Here is a 17,827-nt window from a genome sequence, read left to right as displayed (position 1 = left end):
GCTATATAACATCAGAACACAGATGCATAGTACCCAAGAAGCTTTTCATGGATAAGAAGATGGAATGTAATTTACTGGCTGAGTCTGTCACATGATCTCAATCTAAATGGCCTGTATTTCATGACTTGAATACATTCATTCATTGACTCAACAAGATCTACAGATTCAGTCTGAAATAAAAGGGTTTAGAATGGTTATCAAGGTGGTTGGCTTTCTTTTTTAGACATTGTGCACATTTGATGCACACAATGTCTTATTTTGAGCTTTTGTGTAATTTTAAGTTTCTTTAAAATACACCACATGATGCTGATATCAGTTAGTAACAGGTTAATAGACATCGGTAAAATCACAGTATACTTAAAAAAGCTAACTCTGTTGGAATAATACGAGAAGTTGTCTGTGGTTTCATTTATAATTTTCCACCCTTGTCATCTTTTCATCTAACTTTAACCTGCATATTTGAACCCTCAACCTGGTGCATTCTGTCATAATACTTGTAATGGCACTGTAACTTAACCATAATAGAACCTGTTCAGGCTACTCTTGCAGGCCGTGAGGTTTCTGACTCATGACAAAAAATGAAGCAAACGGACACAAAAACAAATATCTGTTTATTAGGCAAGCAATTACAAACTCTTACTTGTTGCAGCTACAAAACTGCAGTGAAAATATTTCCTTCTACTTACGATCAGAAAACCTGTAGCTCCTCGTCCTGCTCCATTTACAAAACCACTGAACATGTGCACTCTGAAGCGCACTGTCTCTTCACGGTCCTAAATGCAGAATGTTAAAAGGAGCCTAAAATAGTCAATTTAACTACAAAATGTAAAACTGAAATGTTATAAAACCAAACAAAATTCGCCATAGCAGGATAAATAATACATTACTTTTAACAACAAAAATGGTTTCATTATAATGTTCTATACAAAAACATACAAAAATAAACATAACTTTACTTGGCTCTAAAAATACTCAATAAGTGTATTCTGCTCTAACCTATCTTTTAATGAAGGAAACATTGGAGTGTCTTTAGTTTTCTGTGTATTCTGTGTGCAGTACATGGGAGCTCTCAAAGATTGTTTGCCTATGAAATGACTGCCTGGTCAAAAAGCTCTTGGAAGTTAGGAGTACGCCCCAGGATCTTCCCAGTTGTTCATGTAGGTCCTGAATCTGAGTCTTGGATTTGGCTGTTAGGTACCCTTACCAGCTGATATCACTGTGCCGAAGGATTTACAATTGCAGTGCTGTAAAATATTAACTTTATGTTTTGGCAAACATGGAATGAACTGAATCTATGCAGAAGAATGAAGTTGTTGGTGGAGTATGATCAGTGTGTATCCACCAGCTCAAGTCTCAGTTAGTGTATTGAAGCTCTCTGTCTGTCAATGTGAACACCAAGAAGTCATCTGTTTAATGGTATGTATGGCAATTGTCACAGGGATTTAGTCACCAGCTGGCCTGGGATCCTACAGCATCTCAGATGTTTTGCTGCTCTCAGTGTAAAGTTTATGGTTGTCACACCTGTCCACCAACCTATCAATGACAGCTTTGTAAATGGATTTACTAAAATACCCCAGGCCGAAGAGTGACAGTGTAGTCAGAGGTTGTCAAGGCTAACTTGATCGTTTTTTTAAACAGGTTAAACAAGAATGGTTACCTGTTGCACCCTTTGGAGGTGCTTCAACATGCCTGAATGAAAATAATGTATCATTACCAGCCATGTCCAGAACTTAACAGGGCATTGGGAAGGTCCATTTAATCCGAATATTGTGTTAGACTATGGAAATGTCAAAAACCTGTAGAATCGTAGTCCTTGAGATCTGGAATTCCACGGTCTCTGGCCTTCCTGTAACAAAATGACAAATACAGTTTGTGTTGCTGTGACTATCTAGGTTGGTTTCTGATTAATTTTACTCTGGGTTATCTGTTTTGATTAACTACAGTTTAAAAGGCAGAACTTCAGATTTAAGATTTTATTTCTGTCCATTGAAGTGTTTTTACCTAATCAATGTTGCAGCTTCAAAAGGATGTTTGTTGTAGCTGACAGGCTGTACACATATGATGAATGAGTATGAAGCAGTCATAAGAGAGAAAACCTGGATATTTAATATTAATTTCCTAAGATGGAGTGACTGTGCTGTGAGCACAGCTATTATCATACACCCACCTACTGTAAAAACAATGGAATTACATGTGTGTGTTCATGTGGGTGGATTGCTGTATTACTCATTACAGGGTCATCATATGGAGAAGTATTTGTGTGTATTACAGTTTGTGGATTTAGTCAGTGAACTTTAAGTGGTGTGTGCTGCAAATTCACTTGCATGTTTACTAGTGAGTGTGTGTCTGTGTTTGTGGTGAGCCGTGCTTCTAATCTGCCCGGCAGTGGTTGTATATGAAGTGCTGCTGATGTAGCAGACTATTAGGTCTGTGAGGGGAGAGTTGGCTGTCTTCTCCTGTTCCACACAGCTCATTTAAATTTCTATCCGATGATAGAGATTAAGCGTCCTCTCATAGGAGGGATTCTGCGGCTTGACTCGGGCTTCAGTTTAAGAAACAAGAATGAGTGAAAAGCATGTAAAGAACCCATTTAGTAGAAGACAACAGAGCCACAGCGGGTTTGCATGTGCAAACAATGTATCATACCTCACACGACACACAGTACCACACATGTGGCTGGGTTTTTGTTTTTGTCCATCTGGCAATCTACTTTTAGAGTTCTTGTATGTTAAGCTTTCATGCTATAGTAATGAAACAGTTATGCCTGTGCTATCTGAGGATTTTAGGCACCACTTATTTTATTTATTATCTGGAAATTTTTGAGGTGCTTTAGTCAATTTCCTGTAAAGGTTCCTGATGAAGAAATCCTCTCACAAGAAAATATTTACTGTATGTCAAAGCCCAGAACAATAAGTTTTCAGTGTTTTGTTTAGTGAATTTTTTGGAATTTATACGTTGTAAAAAGAAATTATGTCCATATCAAGTCATAGTTTCAATCAGCTTGTCTCACCAAGGGGGTTAAAAAGGAAATCCATCATAAGAAAGAACTGTATTTATTTTTATTTCAACTGATGACAAATGAAGTGGACAACTCCAAATCATTATATTATATTATATTATATTATATTATATTATATTATATTATATTATATTATATTATATTATATTATATTATATTATATTATATTATATTACAAAAACAAAAAACATTCATTCATTCATTCATTCATTGTCCTAACCGTTTAGTCCAATGAAGGGTCGCAGGGAAGCTGGAGCCAATCTCAGCAGTCTTATGGCGAAAGGCAGGGTACACCCTGGACAGCTCGCCAGTCCATCGCAGGGCAAAACAAAAACATCCAAATTATAGATCAGAAGGGAGCATTGCAAAATAGATCAGTTCAGATTCACATCTGATAAGACTGCTGCTTCTTATTCTCAATTTAGGAGTTCCGGTTTATGAATACAAGTTTCATCTTGTCTTTTCTTTTTCTCAGAATGTGATCTTAACTTAGAAGATTTATTAACTACATGAATTAGAGACAATTCTCAGCAAACATGAGGCCTTTCAAATCCCTGACAAACATAAAACCATCCTGTACCAGGTGGTGACAAGGTGAGTGAGTGTAAAGGTGATGATACAGATCTACCCTGTTATGCAAGAGTGATTTCTGATTTATAATTAGCTTTGAAAAAGAGAATAAATCTATGGAAGAGAGCTGCACAGAACCTCGTGTAAGTTCTGAAATTTTAAAGCTTTACTTCAAACAGCACTACAAACAAACTGTGATTAAATAATATTATGTTGTGTTCACAGAGCACAGCTGCTGGTTTCTGCTTCGACAGAAAAATGTTGCCCATTACTCTCTGTATTATTATGTGGACAAGTTCAACCACAGATTCTTGCAGTATCATGTGCTCCAGCAAGCCATAACACACCTCAACAGCTTCAGGGTAGAGCGTTGAGACAGGGTAGAAGTACTACCGACACTAACAGAAAGAATTTCATTGACTGACAAGAAGGCATGTTGGCAAACTGCAAATATGTCAGAACGATGTAACTTTATCTCTGAGATGATATCCAGAGTGGTCCCTTTTTGCAACATCAATGTTTGATTTGCTCCTCGCAGGCTTGTTCCCTCAAAGCAAACAGTCTCATTGGTAGAAATGCTGAATGTGACCTTGTACACAATGATTTTTTGTGAGTTCATGTTTCTATTCTGGCAACATTTTAACATCCAGGCAATAAACATTTTAAATAATTTACATATGTCAGTGAGCTATCATGCAATACATTTTTTTAGTGACTTTCTTTTTAACTTCTGGTCAACTGTTTTAAACTTATTCTAACTTCACATATGCATGTTACCAATTAGCCCTTAGAGTAAATATCATTGATCAGTGTTGATCTCATTGTCAACTTTGAACACATCATTGTCCTCAATGAGGGGACTGTGATTTGAAACGGTAATAAAAAAAAAAAAAAAAAAATTAAAAGAAGATTTCATATTTGTCTTTTTCCACACAGATATAAAAGCTGTGATCTAATTATTAGGATTATACACATAAGCTATCAAAAGATAATGTGATGTTCAAGGCAAACTTGGCAAGAATAAGAATAAATAATAATGAAAATATATCTATTATTCATATCATTTATAAAAAACTAAATTTGGGGGTTGAAAATGTTTTCAGCTCTCTTATTAGTTTAAACAAAAGCATGAAGACAAAATAAATGTTGAAAACTGAAATTGTTTTCGGACAATAAAAAAAAAAAAAGCTTCTTAAACAACGCTTTTTTTTTTTTTTTTTTTTTTTTTTTTGTCTCTTTTTTAAATACACGCAGGCTTGTATTACCAAGAAAAGATTAACAATTCAAGTAATCAATGTGAGTATTTTGGCTGTGGCAGATACTATACTGGGTTTTCGGTCCTGGCTAGTAGTAGCCTCTCTGAAGATAATTCACATACCAACTACTTGCTTTTGCTTAAATGTTTTACACCTGACTGTCCAATTTCTTCATAGTTTCTAATCAATCATATATTTTATTTACTAAGACTGTGTGATCCTGCATACATTATCTCTCAACAAGGGGATCCATATTAAGAAGTGTTAGGGATGCAACAAACTGCAGAAGAAAGACTTAATTGGTGAGTGTTATTATTGCTCTGAGGGATTTGAATTTTTCATTATTGTCACATCACCAAACCCTGCCAAAACCAAAGCTTTGCAGCTTCGCAGTTAGACCTGCAGGGCTTCAAAGGGGTTTGTTATTTTTAATTTGAATACGCTTCATGCCAGGTAGAATAATGAACATTTTTCATGACTCTGAAGACTGGAGGGAAAATAATTTAAAGGTTTTGGAAGCAATCCTGAACTGATATTATGTGTACGTTGCTGCTGAATAGACCAGACTGATAAGGAAACTATAAGCTCTCTGGTTTATTTTATGGAAAACCTGCTCAAGTCAGGTTTGGGCAAGCTGTGATTATATGTTGGTTGCATGTGGACAGCAACTATTTTAAGCACAGTGCTATCCCCAAGCCACTGGCTGTTGCCTAACAACTTTTTCTAAACAAGTTTTAAAAATTGTTTTCAGACAGGCCCTGTGATGGACTCTACGACCTGCCCAGGGTGTAGCCTGCCTCTCGCCTGATGATTGGCTAAAGCTGATCTTTTTTTCTTCTAAAAATACTATAAAGCTGAATTTCTCCCAGCCCAGAAGGGTTTGATGACTGTTATGCCAACAAAGATTTTACCACCTTATGCAGTTCCTGCATCGAAACTTTCTTCTATATATTGATGTAGGAAACGACATTCGACATGTTAGGAATTAAACAAGGAAATTACACACAAACTTTACTTTTTGTAATATTTTTGAGTATTTTCAAGCTGCCATATTGGGCTGGATCCTTTTCTCCTGATCTCATATTTTCAGACTGTAAGGAATTTAAATGAATATTTAGAGTGAGAAAAAAATTATGTAAGCAGAAGATTTCCATGTGAGTTGGCACTGTATGTCTGCAGTTGCATAAAATGATTTGACAGTTTTCAGGGAAGAGCTACATGACAATGAAGCAACAGTCTTTTCAGTAGTTTCAGAAAACATACATGAGGTTCTTCAAATCAGAAAGTGGTTGCTCATTGAACATGTTCAGCCAAACTTTAGTACAGATGTGAGGCAAAAATGTAGTAATGCACTTTGGACACTAAAGGGAGCTGCTGCTCTGTAAAAGAGAACACTGCTCAGTCTTGTCATTCAGTGCTTTTACCATTAGTAACTACTTTGCATTTGATAAAAAGGTATGACTGAAAAAAAAATACACTGATTCCTCTAAATATAATTATTCTTGAATTATTTGAGTGTGTTACTTTCTGTAAAGTTGTGTAAATACTAATATTTTTGTCTTCTGTAGTCTGTTATGTGTAATTTGATGAGGTTTGAAAACGGCTCACTGAAGACATTAAGAGTGAATCTTGACTCCTGAACAAGGGAAAAGACTTTTTTTAAAACTGTGTTTTTATTTTTGAATAGTCTATTTCAATAAACACAGCTAGAATAATAGATTTAATTGGTAAAATATATAGAAAATAAATAACTGAAATACAGCGTGGAGAAAATGGATTTTTTAACTTTGGTAAATTCTGATGCTTCTTAATTGTTTGTTCACCAGGGAGGAAATACGTGCACATTAGACTATCACCATTATTTTAAAATTCAGTTCTTGATCCCAATTTTGGTCAATAAGACAAACTGCTCCCATCTACCATGGCCAGAAATCAAAGCAGACACATTTTTTTCTTTTGTGTGTACAAAGTATGAATACCAGTAATACCATTAACATGCCTTTCCTATTAGACAATAATGAGAACAGCTCATTACTAACATGTAGATGGGTGTTGGTGAATCAAAACCAAGACGTGAACAGGCCTAATAACAGGTTTACATGTACAGTCTGGTTACACCTTTACAAACTGGCCAAATAACCTCTTAGGAAGCTATATTTCATGTTGTGTGAGCAAAGAGTCAAGCATCCCCAGTTCCCCATTAACAATCATTAAAACAGCAACACTGCAACTCAGTCTCATGTTGAAACACATTCTTGGAATGCTCCCCCATGTGCTGAAACACATTATTTTTTAAGTGTTTTATTAATAAGCCACCAGCTTCAACCATTTTAATTTTAGCATCTGCCAGGCAGTTTGCTAAAGTTTTAAGATTATTCCAAAATGAGTCACTAAGTTTAGTGTCTTAAAAGAGTATGAGCAATTTTAATATATTTGAGTTTTTTTTCTTTTTTCTTTTTTCTAACTGAAAGTTTTTAGAGCTGCATTGCATGCGGTTGCTCAATGTAATTTTGTCTTTTGGCTCGTTTTACTGTGTGTGCTCTCTGGATCACATTTGATATAACATATTCATAACGGTTTCATACGCAGATCTTCATTGATTGTTTAGGTACAAGTGACACTGACATGGGATTTGGTTAGAGAAGCTCTTTTCGTCGCAAAACAAATCAAGTAGATAGTAGTTATTACACAAATCTGCAGCTTAGCCGCATTGAACAGATGTAAGGTTCCACGTGTCCCGCCAGTTAACTACTGATTTAACAGAATTATTACAGAGGAGTGACAGTTTTTGTTTAGGATAGAGACAAATCAGTAGCTACATGTATTTCTCAAATCCAGTCACTGTCATCTGCCATTAGATGTCGCAAGTGACCACATCAGAGTAAACAGTCTGTTGATGGGAAGGTCATTTAATCGTGACTAAATTTTAAAATCGAGCTTGTAAAGTAAAGGCAGTTCCAAGGTTACACTGGCATAAACTGGGTGTAGAGATCTAAAAGTCCCTCAAAGTAGTGAAGCTGCAAATATTCAGGGCCCCTCAATTTACTGTTATATATGTAATATTTAATGATAACTGAGGAAGGCTGCGCTCGCTGAGAAGTGTGAATGCTTTGGAAATATATTGGATAAGCTTTTACCCTATTAGTGGATGCTTAACATCTTATTCGTCGATTCATAACCTTAATTCCCAAGTCACATTAGGAATCTAGTGCAGTACGTAGCAGTACGCACGAACCATCCACCTTTATTCAAATGAAGAATTATTCTTCGTCTATATGGGTTGTTTGAACACATTCAACAAACAGCTTTTATTACCCATTAAACCCACAATAATAGTATTTACACTATAGCCCCGTAGCCAACGCAAACTTTCATCACTATCAGTGGCTCCTCAGTGAGTTTCTGTCGGATTTGTACTTTGGTCTATTTGGCTTGCGGTGAGTAAACCTGGGCCACTGCCGCTGGGGGGCGCCGCCTCATGATATGATTACAGACGCATTGTCGCCTTCCGTGCAATAAAATGGAAGATATGTCCATCCAAGGCGCCAGGTGAGCAATAAGACAGACCAATTGAGACAGTTTGTATCATGTTTACACCTATTCACCAGCGCCAGGCTTGCTACATATTAACCAGACGATATACAAATAAAGATATGGTGTTGATAAACTCATGACTAGAGGTGCAATACAGAGGTTTTATCATGGAAAGTCGTATTCACTCGAAAAAGGCGATCCCTGATTAGCCTCTCTATTGCACCTATAAAGTCAACACGTCTTCGACAGAGGATGCTGCCTTGTCAGTGTTTGTCATATTCATGCGAGTGCTTTCGTGTTGTCACTTTCCTGCAAATATGTAGACTGTCTAATACAGCGAAGGTGTGGAAATACACAAAAATCATAGAAAATGACAAACTTTATCTGTATCATATGAGGAGTAACATAAAACAGATTTCTTGGCGTGCATGCACTTCACTCCAGCTCATATAAGGTTTTTTATTTTTTTTATTTTTATTTTAAAACCAATTATTTCATGTCACAATAAAAACCTTCATGTTTAAGTCACACAAAAGATATGTCCTACTCTTGCATATATGTCGACAAAAATACATAATTTACTATATATATATATATATATATATATAGTAAATTATGTATTTTATATATATATATATATATATATATATATATATATATATATATATATATATATATATATATATATATATAAATTAAAAAGCTCAATAATTTGCGAACCCTAGACCAGGTAACCATCAAAGATATGATCGCTGCAAAGGGGGAGGGTTTGCGGGTTTGAAGATATCTCAATTGGATTCTTTGAACACAATCTAGTATCTTATCTCAATATGAGTTAAAACAAGCAAAGAAACTTTTTTCACCTCTCTAAGCCAAGCAAAAACTTGGTAGCAAGTGTTTTTTTCAAGGCTACTCGTATTGTGCAACGTCAACCCTCCATTTCTGCATTTACAGAATTCCTTGTTTTAAACGTGACTATTTTTTGTCTTAAAGGGGATAAAGCGTACACACACTAAGGAAGAGCATTTCAATATTTTATTGAAACTTTCAAGAACACGATGTCAATGTTGTAAACTATATAACTCCAGTACAACATAACCCACTGACAAATTTAGAAACACAAAAAAAGGAAACCTTCATATTTTCGATTATGCGGCACTTTTAACGACCAGGTTCGCAAAGTATTTTTAAAAACAGAAAGAAAACAATTCACTTTTTTCACACTTCAACGACACTTTGCCAAAAAAAAAAAAAAAAAAAAAAAAAAAAAAAAGAATCGGAAAAAAAGAGAAAAATTCAAGCCATGGGTGCAGTGCGTTGTCGCGTTTTCATTCGTTTTAAAACAGTAGCACTTCACACACAGGGACAACAAGTGAAAAATACAATGGCACATGAGTGTGAGTAACTAGCTCTGTGGATATTTGGAAAGGGATTAAGTCATATTTTAAAGGGGGGTATAAATGCAGATGGCAACAAAAGGGATAATAGTCCACAAACTATCTTTACACAGGTATATCGACAATAAATTAAGAGCAGATCCTAAAAACAAACTACTCCGTTGTATTTACACGCAATAACAATATGAAATAATTACATAAATATTTTATATATCCCTATATACATCAATTATCAATACTACCGTTCGTTTTTTAATAGTTACTTTAACTTTCTGCTTCCCTTTGCCGGTTTGGTCTAAATTCCGCATGCTTGGACCTTGGTTTTGTCCCGGAGCACCAGTCATTTTGTGGGGTTTCTGATTTCCATAAGGCATGACAAAATGTTCTTTTTAAATAAACAGATTGCCAAATAAAAAGAAAATGACAAGAAATGTGTTAATTATAGTCCAAACTTAACATTTTCATAATTTTCATTTTGCGTTTTAGTGTTAAAATAACATTCGATATTTTTCGAGGACATGCAACAATTGTTCAATCAATTCGTAGCGTACAACAGAATACAGCAGTCTTTAAAGGTAGGTCAAACTGAATTCAAATATGTCAAATCAATTCAGAGTGCATATTTAAAAGACATCTCTCCTAGTGTACAATGAAGTAAAAGGAGACAGGACACAGCAGCAACTTTCTAATTTAAAAAAAATCTGTGAAGTCACACCCATGCCAACTTCTCAGTTTCAATACTTGTATGGTATTCAAATGACAAGGGAAAAAAATCGTTTAATTTAATAAGAAAGAAAGAAAGAAACATCAGAGGTGTAATAAACAAAGTGCATTTCAGAAACTAAAACATCCATAAGTTCACGGTTTTTTTTTCTTTCTTTATTTATTTGTCTTTTAAAAACCTGCATATCTGCAAGGGTGTCCTCCAGCTGTTGATGTTCTCATCACTGTCAACACGTTTCATGACAACAACGACACGAGAAGCAGGAAAGCTGCTTGAAGAAGTCCTAAGGGGATCCGCTCCGTGGCCTGTCCTGGTTCGAGTCCAGTCCACTGACCAACCTCTGGATGCTCTGCAGCTCATTTGCGGCGTCTTTCTCCGTGCAAGTTTTTGGAGACATGGCTACGGATCCAGAGGATATCGTGGACGAGTGGCTGGTCACCTCCGACGTGGAATCCAGGGTGACAGCAGACACGGGGCTCGCCAGAACGATGCCGTCTGCTTTCAGCTCGGAGCCGCTGCTGGCCATTGAAGGCATGGCGGTGGTGAGCAGAGTGCTGTCCGGTACCGTCATGGGAAGGGAGTAGGGGCTGTACCTGAGTCGGGGGCGCACTGCGTTCAGGAAAGGGTGCCGATGCACCGAAGAGGAAGCAGAAGACGAAGCTGCCGCGGCTGCTGCCATGTAGGTGTACGGATATGGAAACAAACTGCCAAACGGAGACATGGCAATGCCCTGCAGATGAATGAATAAAGCTAAATGTGAACCACAAAGCTGGTATCATAGCAAACAAGCTCTTCACATTAAACATTTCTGTGCTGATTAACAAAACAAAGTGCGCCCAGGAAAAAAAAAAGGAATAACATGCATTGCAATAAACATTTCACCACAACTTCCTCAACATATCAGTGTCTCATGTTTGAAACTGCTGAACACGTGCATCAAAATAGCTTTCATCGTTCTTCTGTTTTACAGCGATCTCCTTGAACTATTCTTCTATTTGGATGTTATGTAGAATTAGTCTGCCTTTACTCCGTTTTCACAAATCTGATCTCCACAGAAATAACTTGCAACCACGGAAACAACTTCACTGCCCTCTCAAGAATTTGTAATGCAAATTATTCTTGAAACCTGTTGCTCCAGTCAGGCTATGGAAGAACTTGTTAAATGGGGGGAAATTACACATTCGTCGGTAATTAAAACATAAGGTAGTTCCCTTTCTGAGCCAAAGATGCATTTTAAAATTTCCAACTGCTGAGCTCTGAAAAAGAGACTTAATGAGCTCATATCAGCAGATTGCCTCTGGCCTGAAGTTGTTGGAAGTTATTTTTTATCTTTAAGTCGTAATTTGCAATTACAACAGAAAGCAGATAAAAACCTGGTCTCTTCTAGTTAAATTCAGTTTAAATAAAGTTATCTTACTCAGATTTCCGCTCTGCATGTTAGAGTTTAGCTATAAAAAGGCATGACTGTGGGACACACAAACACCGTTTCTCCTAGATTTTTTTTTCCCCCCATAAACTTTATATTCATCCCTCAGTCTGACATGTTAAATCTGGCACACAGGCCTTTGTGGCCTATAGTCGTCTAGTGTAACTAAACATGTGTTTGAGCAACGCTGCTAGAAGGTCGAAGCCAAAGAAAACAGGTTTTACCTGTGATGCCAAGACATGTTGCTGCAGATGAAAGGGCAAACCCGGCGCCCCTGTCAAGCTTTGCGGAGGTGATGCCATGCTTGATGTGTCCATGGTGCTCACTCCTCCCGAGGACACTGCAGCTAGTAGTGGTCCCATGCCCGCGGCCATGTTTGAGAAAGCACCCCCCATGCTAAACTGACTGGGGTGCAAGAGAAACGGGTGCGCGCTCCCTAGGTGATTGAAAAACTGCTGTCCTGTTAGGCCTGTTGGAAATCCAAAGTTATGCAAGTGGTTGTGGCCCATGTGCGCGCTGTCAGTCTGAACAGTCAAAGGCATAAAACTGTCCTTGCTTATTGACCTACATTCGTCCGTTTTGGGCTGCTCCAGGTTGGAGCTCTTAAGATCTTCTCCTGAGCGCGTGGTGCTGGAGATGACTGTGATGGGGCTCTGCCGAGAGTCTGCCTGGCTTTTCTCAGTTCGTGGGCCGCTTTCGCGTATCCTGCAGGCAGAGTCACTGGTACTAAAGGGACTCCCCTTTACTGGGCTGGCTTCGTGATCCTTTCCGTCCTCTGTTGTGGTGGAAATCTTGCTAGAGTCCGGACCGTCTTTATTGTGTCCATCTTTGCTCTCATCCTCGCTGTCCTCGTCGCTGTCGCAGAAATCTAGACAAACAGAAAGAGTGCATGTCACTCATTTTGTCATTGAGGTGTCACTCGGTACAGGTGGAGGAGAAAAGAAATGAGCAGGAAATTTATTAAGAAATGGTGGCCAGCATGTGAGCCGGTTTAGCAATTTAATAATCGATTAAGTCTGTTTCCCCTGAATTGTATTTTATCGCATTTTTCAGACACCTTGCAAACCGTCTTAAGGACACATCCCCAATGTTTCAAGACAGAGTAGCAACTTTGACATCAGTTTTATGGGGATATTAGTGTTTTTTTATGCTTGCGGTTAATTTCAATGAGAAACTCAGTCCAAGGAACAGCTATCAATTTTTCATGTTAGGATTTGCTGTATAAATAATCAGGCTTTATTCATCTTTCATTAAATGGGCTGTAAGAACGGAAAAAAAACAAACAAACAAGCGTCTCTCCACAAAGACAATTTTATGACTCGTGATGAGAGCGTGACGAACGGTGGGATCTGTCAGCATACCTTTCAGGTGTGGGGGACCCACAGTCGACACGGCAGGGGAGGAGGCCTGGCCAAAGCACTTAAACGAAGCCTGCTCACCGGAGGAGTCGTCTGAAGCGCCGTTTTCCTTTTTCTGTTGCTCCTCGTATGAACGCATGGATTGCAGAGCCAGCTGTTTCCTGTGAACAAGTGCCCAGGTTATTAGAGTTGGTAGTCTCTGTTCAGGTCAGAGACAGGTCAGAAACAATGTCAGCAGCACACACACACACACACACACACACACACACACACACACACACACACACACACACACCTCTCTCTATATCTATCTATCTATCTATCTATCTATCTATCTATCTATCTATATATATATATATATATATATATATACATACACTACAATATGTGTGTATGCAACACGCGGGAGAAAGAGCTATTTAAACTATTCAAATGGAAGATTATGGAAGACAGACAAGGTTAATGTGGATAATCCGTTTAGATCCAAACCACCAATCCAACTTTCGTTTTCCCTTTTTTTGGCCCAACTCACGTTTGTCCTCTCTTACCTCTTTTCTCGTCTTCCATTGCCGGTGTCACGGAATCCTTTAGCAAATGGGTTATGGTCAATTTTCAACTGGGTTATCTGAAATAAATAAGTAATGTGTGACTATCATATAAAAACAAACTGCTTTTAAATATCCTAATGATATTTACGTTTTAACACTTTCTTTTTGCGAGTTTTCACAAGTTCTCAGATCAACGTGTTACAGGCTAAAACGTCGCGAAAACAGATGAAGATTTCAAGAGAACAAATGCAAACACAGGCCAAAGGAATAATCCTCCTTTTGGCACATTTTTGTAGAAAGGGAAATATGCTGCGTTTTAAAAGCCACCAAATAATGTTTTTTTTTTTTTGTTGTTTTTTTTTTGACACCCAATGTCATGACAACAACGCTTTGCAACAACTTGGTTTTGATAATTCTACACACACACACACACACACACACACACACACACACACACACACACACACACACTATATATATATATATATATATATATATATATATATATATATATATATATATATATATATATATATATATATATATATAAAAAATGTGTGTGTGTATGCGTGTGTGTAATATAAAGCACAATCCTGAAAAATGCCCCCTTTTTTCTCCCTTTAGCCTCACACTCACAGCCATCCCCCCTGTTTTTCTCAACCCCCTCTTTTAGACTACTTTAAACGCATGCACACACGCGCGCGCTCTGTCTACAAGTATAAACGCACACACATGCAGGGAGCGAGAAACAAAGTCTGGGCCTGTACCAAATCCTTTCCACGTGATTAAATAAATGGAAGATAACCTGTATAACATTCCTCAGAATTATTACTCTCCGACCACAGGCTGGTGAATGTGGCACTCACTCGCAACATCACCCCCCACCACCATCATCTACCACTCTCATGGCGTCAAACAGATATGACGTCTTTCATATTTTATGACAACAAAGTGGTGCAGAACATGAAAGAAAGTGCGTTTGACAGGGCAAAGAACATTCAAGGCATATTTTTTTTCTGTGTTCACAACGAGCAACGATGTATTTCTGCGGAATATCTGGGCTTACCTTGTCATTTTGATAAGCAGTAACAGCAATGAAATCCGTTTCAGGAAAAACATAAGTCCTGAAGGTGCTATACGGAAGTTTGAGAATGTCGTTGGCCCGCACGATGTGAAATCGTGGTTGATATTTGTGCATCGAATTAAGAATAGTCTGCAACACATATACACACAAAGTTGCAAATTAGGAAAAAATATATAAAATAAAATTTACAGAATATATATTCCGTGCCAGTCTGTCAAGTTCAAATGTTAATTTAAAATCAAAAGAGGTTTTACGCAAAATGGACAAATACAGTTAACTCTGTGAGCTTACTAGTGAAAATAAATATGCAAAAGGATTATCAAAAAGATTAGGCTGCAGCACAATAACGTTGGTGAATTATACTTTATGCAGTCATGCAATATCATTAGCTTTTAAAAATCCCAGTTTCTTTTATTAAAATGTAAAAAATATACACACATATATGAATTTAAACATAAAAATAGTAAGTGGATTGGTAGGAAAATTGACATACATTAGTGGAACTTACAAATCCATGCTTGTCGGAGATGTTATTTGTCAGCTTGAGTTTGTGAAAATTGACCACTTTTGACATCCACTGTTCACCAGTAGCCGGACTGTCCGGGTGAATGTACATCCTCTTTGGCATTTCGGGATCGGCTTTTCCTGCCACCATCCAACGGGAATTATGAAATTTGTACCTGCAGTCGTCGGCTGCAACTATATCCATCAAGAGTATGTACTTGGCCTTCTTGTCCAGACCAGTGCATCTCACTTTGAAGGGAGGAAACATCCGCCTGCAAGACATCAAAATAAACATGAGCATCGGTGAAGGGTGGGAAATGGAAAGAAAGAGAAAGAACGAAAGAAAGAAAAGTTAGGATGAATCGTTCAGAAAATAAAGAATATGTTTTTTTTCTCCTTTACATTTGCAGAAGTCTGTTACATGCCAGCGATTAAACGAGTTCTGTAATGCCATCTGTTCTAAATTCAGCTGAGAAAAAAGTGTGTTTACACCAACGTATTATTTCCTGTACAGACCACAGATATATCCTAAAAAAAACACATCTAAAGGAATGGCACTGTTTATTATTTTTAATCTCTTGGAAGGTCTGCACACATGTACAGTACCCACTTTTTTTTTTTTTTGCGTCGTGTCATTTCCATGATGACGAAAATAATTTAACGTTTTAAGAGCGAACTTAAATATGCCATTAAAAGGAAGAATAAAAAAAAATCCCATAAAATTGCTTCATGTTGAATTGTAACTTTGTAAATACTTACATACAGCAGTTGAAATTGTCTTCATTTGATTATATTTTCCTTATTTAAAAAAAACAAAAAACCCATGTAGTCTGTACAACCTCACACAAATCTTACACAAATCTTCAACGGCTTCAAGTTTATTCCCCGAGATCTCAGGTTTCATTCACTAAATGTTTCATTTTCTTCTGTGAGGCAATGCAGCCTATTTTGGCTTAAATTTCAGTAGCTTGATGATTTTATCTCATCTTTTTATGTAGTTATGAAGACATTTTGTGCCACAAAAGTAAAATTTGTTTGTCATTTGTTTTGTGATGATGTGAATTTAACTTATTAGCAAGTTAGTTTGTCGACTATAAATAGGTGCATGACATAATTTCAGATAAGTAAAGCGTATGCAAAATCAAAGCAGGCCAGCTCTGCCAGTTAAAATAGTACATTTCTTTATCATTAGTTATCATCATGTGTAGTTGGTTTCCACAAATGCCTTTAAGATAAAAAAAGATAAGAAAAAATAAATAAGTGTTTAACTTTACCTTCCGGATTTTGTGATCACCATCTCAGTGCCCCTCTTGTGGAAGAGTTCCCACAGCTCCTTGGCTTCCAGGTGAACTTTCGGGTCGTCTTCCACCTCCTCCTCAGGTTCCAAAGTCTTGAGAGGCCTCAGATGAGCGGCAGCAGCTTGGTGCCCCAGAGAGGAAAAGTGGAGGCCGGTCTCTGCAGCTCCCATCAACTGGTCCATGATAGGCTTTCCCAAGGCGCCCGGCAGGGAGAGAGAGCCGCTGGGAGGGAGAGCCAGAGCCGGGAAGAACGGAGGCTGGTGACCCAGCATTGCACTCATGGCAAATTCCGGACCCCGGTGAGGTATGAACGGATGATATGCCATACTTGATCCCTGTAAGACTGGATCTCTCATCAGGAAGTTCATCCAAGAGCCAGCAACAAATGTATACGACTGATCGAAAGGAGCACAGTATGTCTTGCAACAGCAAAGCCCGTTTACAAGAGCAGCGAGTTCAGTGAGAGAATTACAATGAAAAAAGAAAAAAAAAGAAAAAGATAAATCTGAAGTCCTCCTTCAAAGCGACAGGAACAAGCATCCACTATTTTTTCACAAGCACTGGGAGAAATCTCTACAGTCCTTTTACTGAGTTCGTGTCAAAAGTCTGCAAAGTAAAACGCGAAAATGATCTCCATGAAGCTTCAGAAGTGCTGCGACACCGAGATCCTTCGGAAATTGACGCGCATCGGACAGCTTTCTGTTTCTCGCTGGCTTTCGGACAGAAGTCGAATTAAACCAACTGGGGTGAGTCACTTAATTGACTGTGGCGCATTCTTTCTCTGCTGTTGCTGTTTACAATATCGGCATTCCTGTTAAAATGGGTTCCTTCTTATTGGCTTCGGTCCTGCAGCGACGGCGACGTGTTGAAATATTTCGATAGCGCCGAATAATCCCCCTGCCTTTACTTGCTCCGGACATGCACCCTCACACGCACACACACACTTTATTCCTCCTCTCTCTTTCACGCACACACACATTTCAGAGAAAGACGTGTGCAGAGAAAAAGGAGTCCGCTGACGGTCAGAGAGAGGGAGAGAGTGAGGGAGAGAGGGAGAGAGAGAGGTGGTAAGGTCCCAGCTCCGTGATTTTCCTAGCGCCTCTGTGGCC

The 17,827-nt window shown here is 38.0% G+C and overlaps 1 protein-coding gene across 1 annotated transcript; it reads right to left on the bottom strand.

The window, feature by feature from the left end:
- Nucleotides 1-10,783: 10,783 nt before the first annotated feature.
- tbx3a (T-box transcription factor 3a) lies at nucleotides 10,784-17,632 on the bottom strand (the record flags this gene model as incomplete). Its single annotated transcript, XM_079256269.1, has 7 exons — nucleotides 16,695-17,632; nucleotides 15,425-15,692; nucleotides 14,899-15,045; nucleotides 13,833-13,909; nucleotides 13,288-13,445; nucleotides 12,151-12,794; nucleotides 10,784-11,230 (listed from the first exon to the last, which is right to left on the bottom strand). Exons 1-7 carry the CDS (start codon nucleotides 17,084-17,086, stop codon nucleotides 10,784-10,786), a joined length of 2,133 nt encoding a protein of 710 aa, XP_079112395.1. The 5' UTR covers nucleotides 17,087-17,632.
- Between the last annotated feature and the right edge of the window lie 195 nt (nucleotides 17,633-17,827).

Source organism: Telmatherina bonti (assembly GCF_933228915.1).
Source record: "Telmatherina bonti genome assembly, chromosome: 17".
Lineage (NCBI taxonomy): Eukaryota > Metazoa > Chordata > Actinopteri > Atheriniformes > Telmatherinidae > Telmatherina > Telmatherina bonti.
Note: the sequence above shows the minus strand (reverse complement) of the source record. Positions and strands in the feature narration are given on the sequence as shown.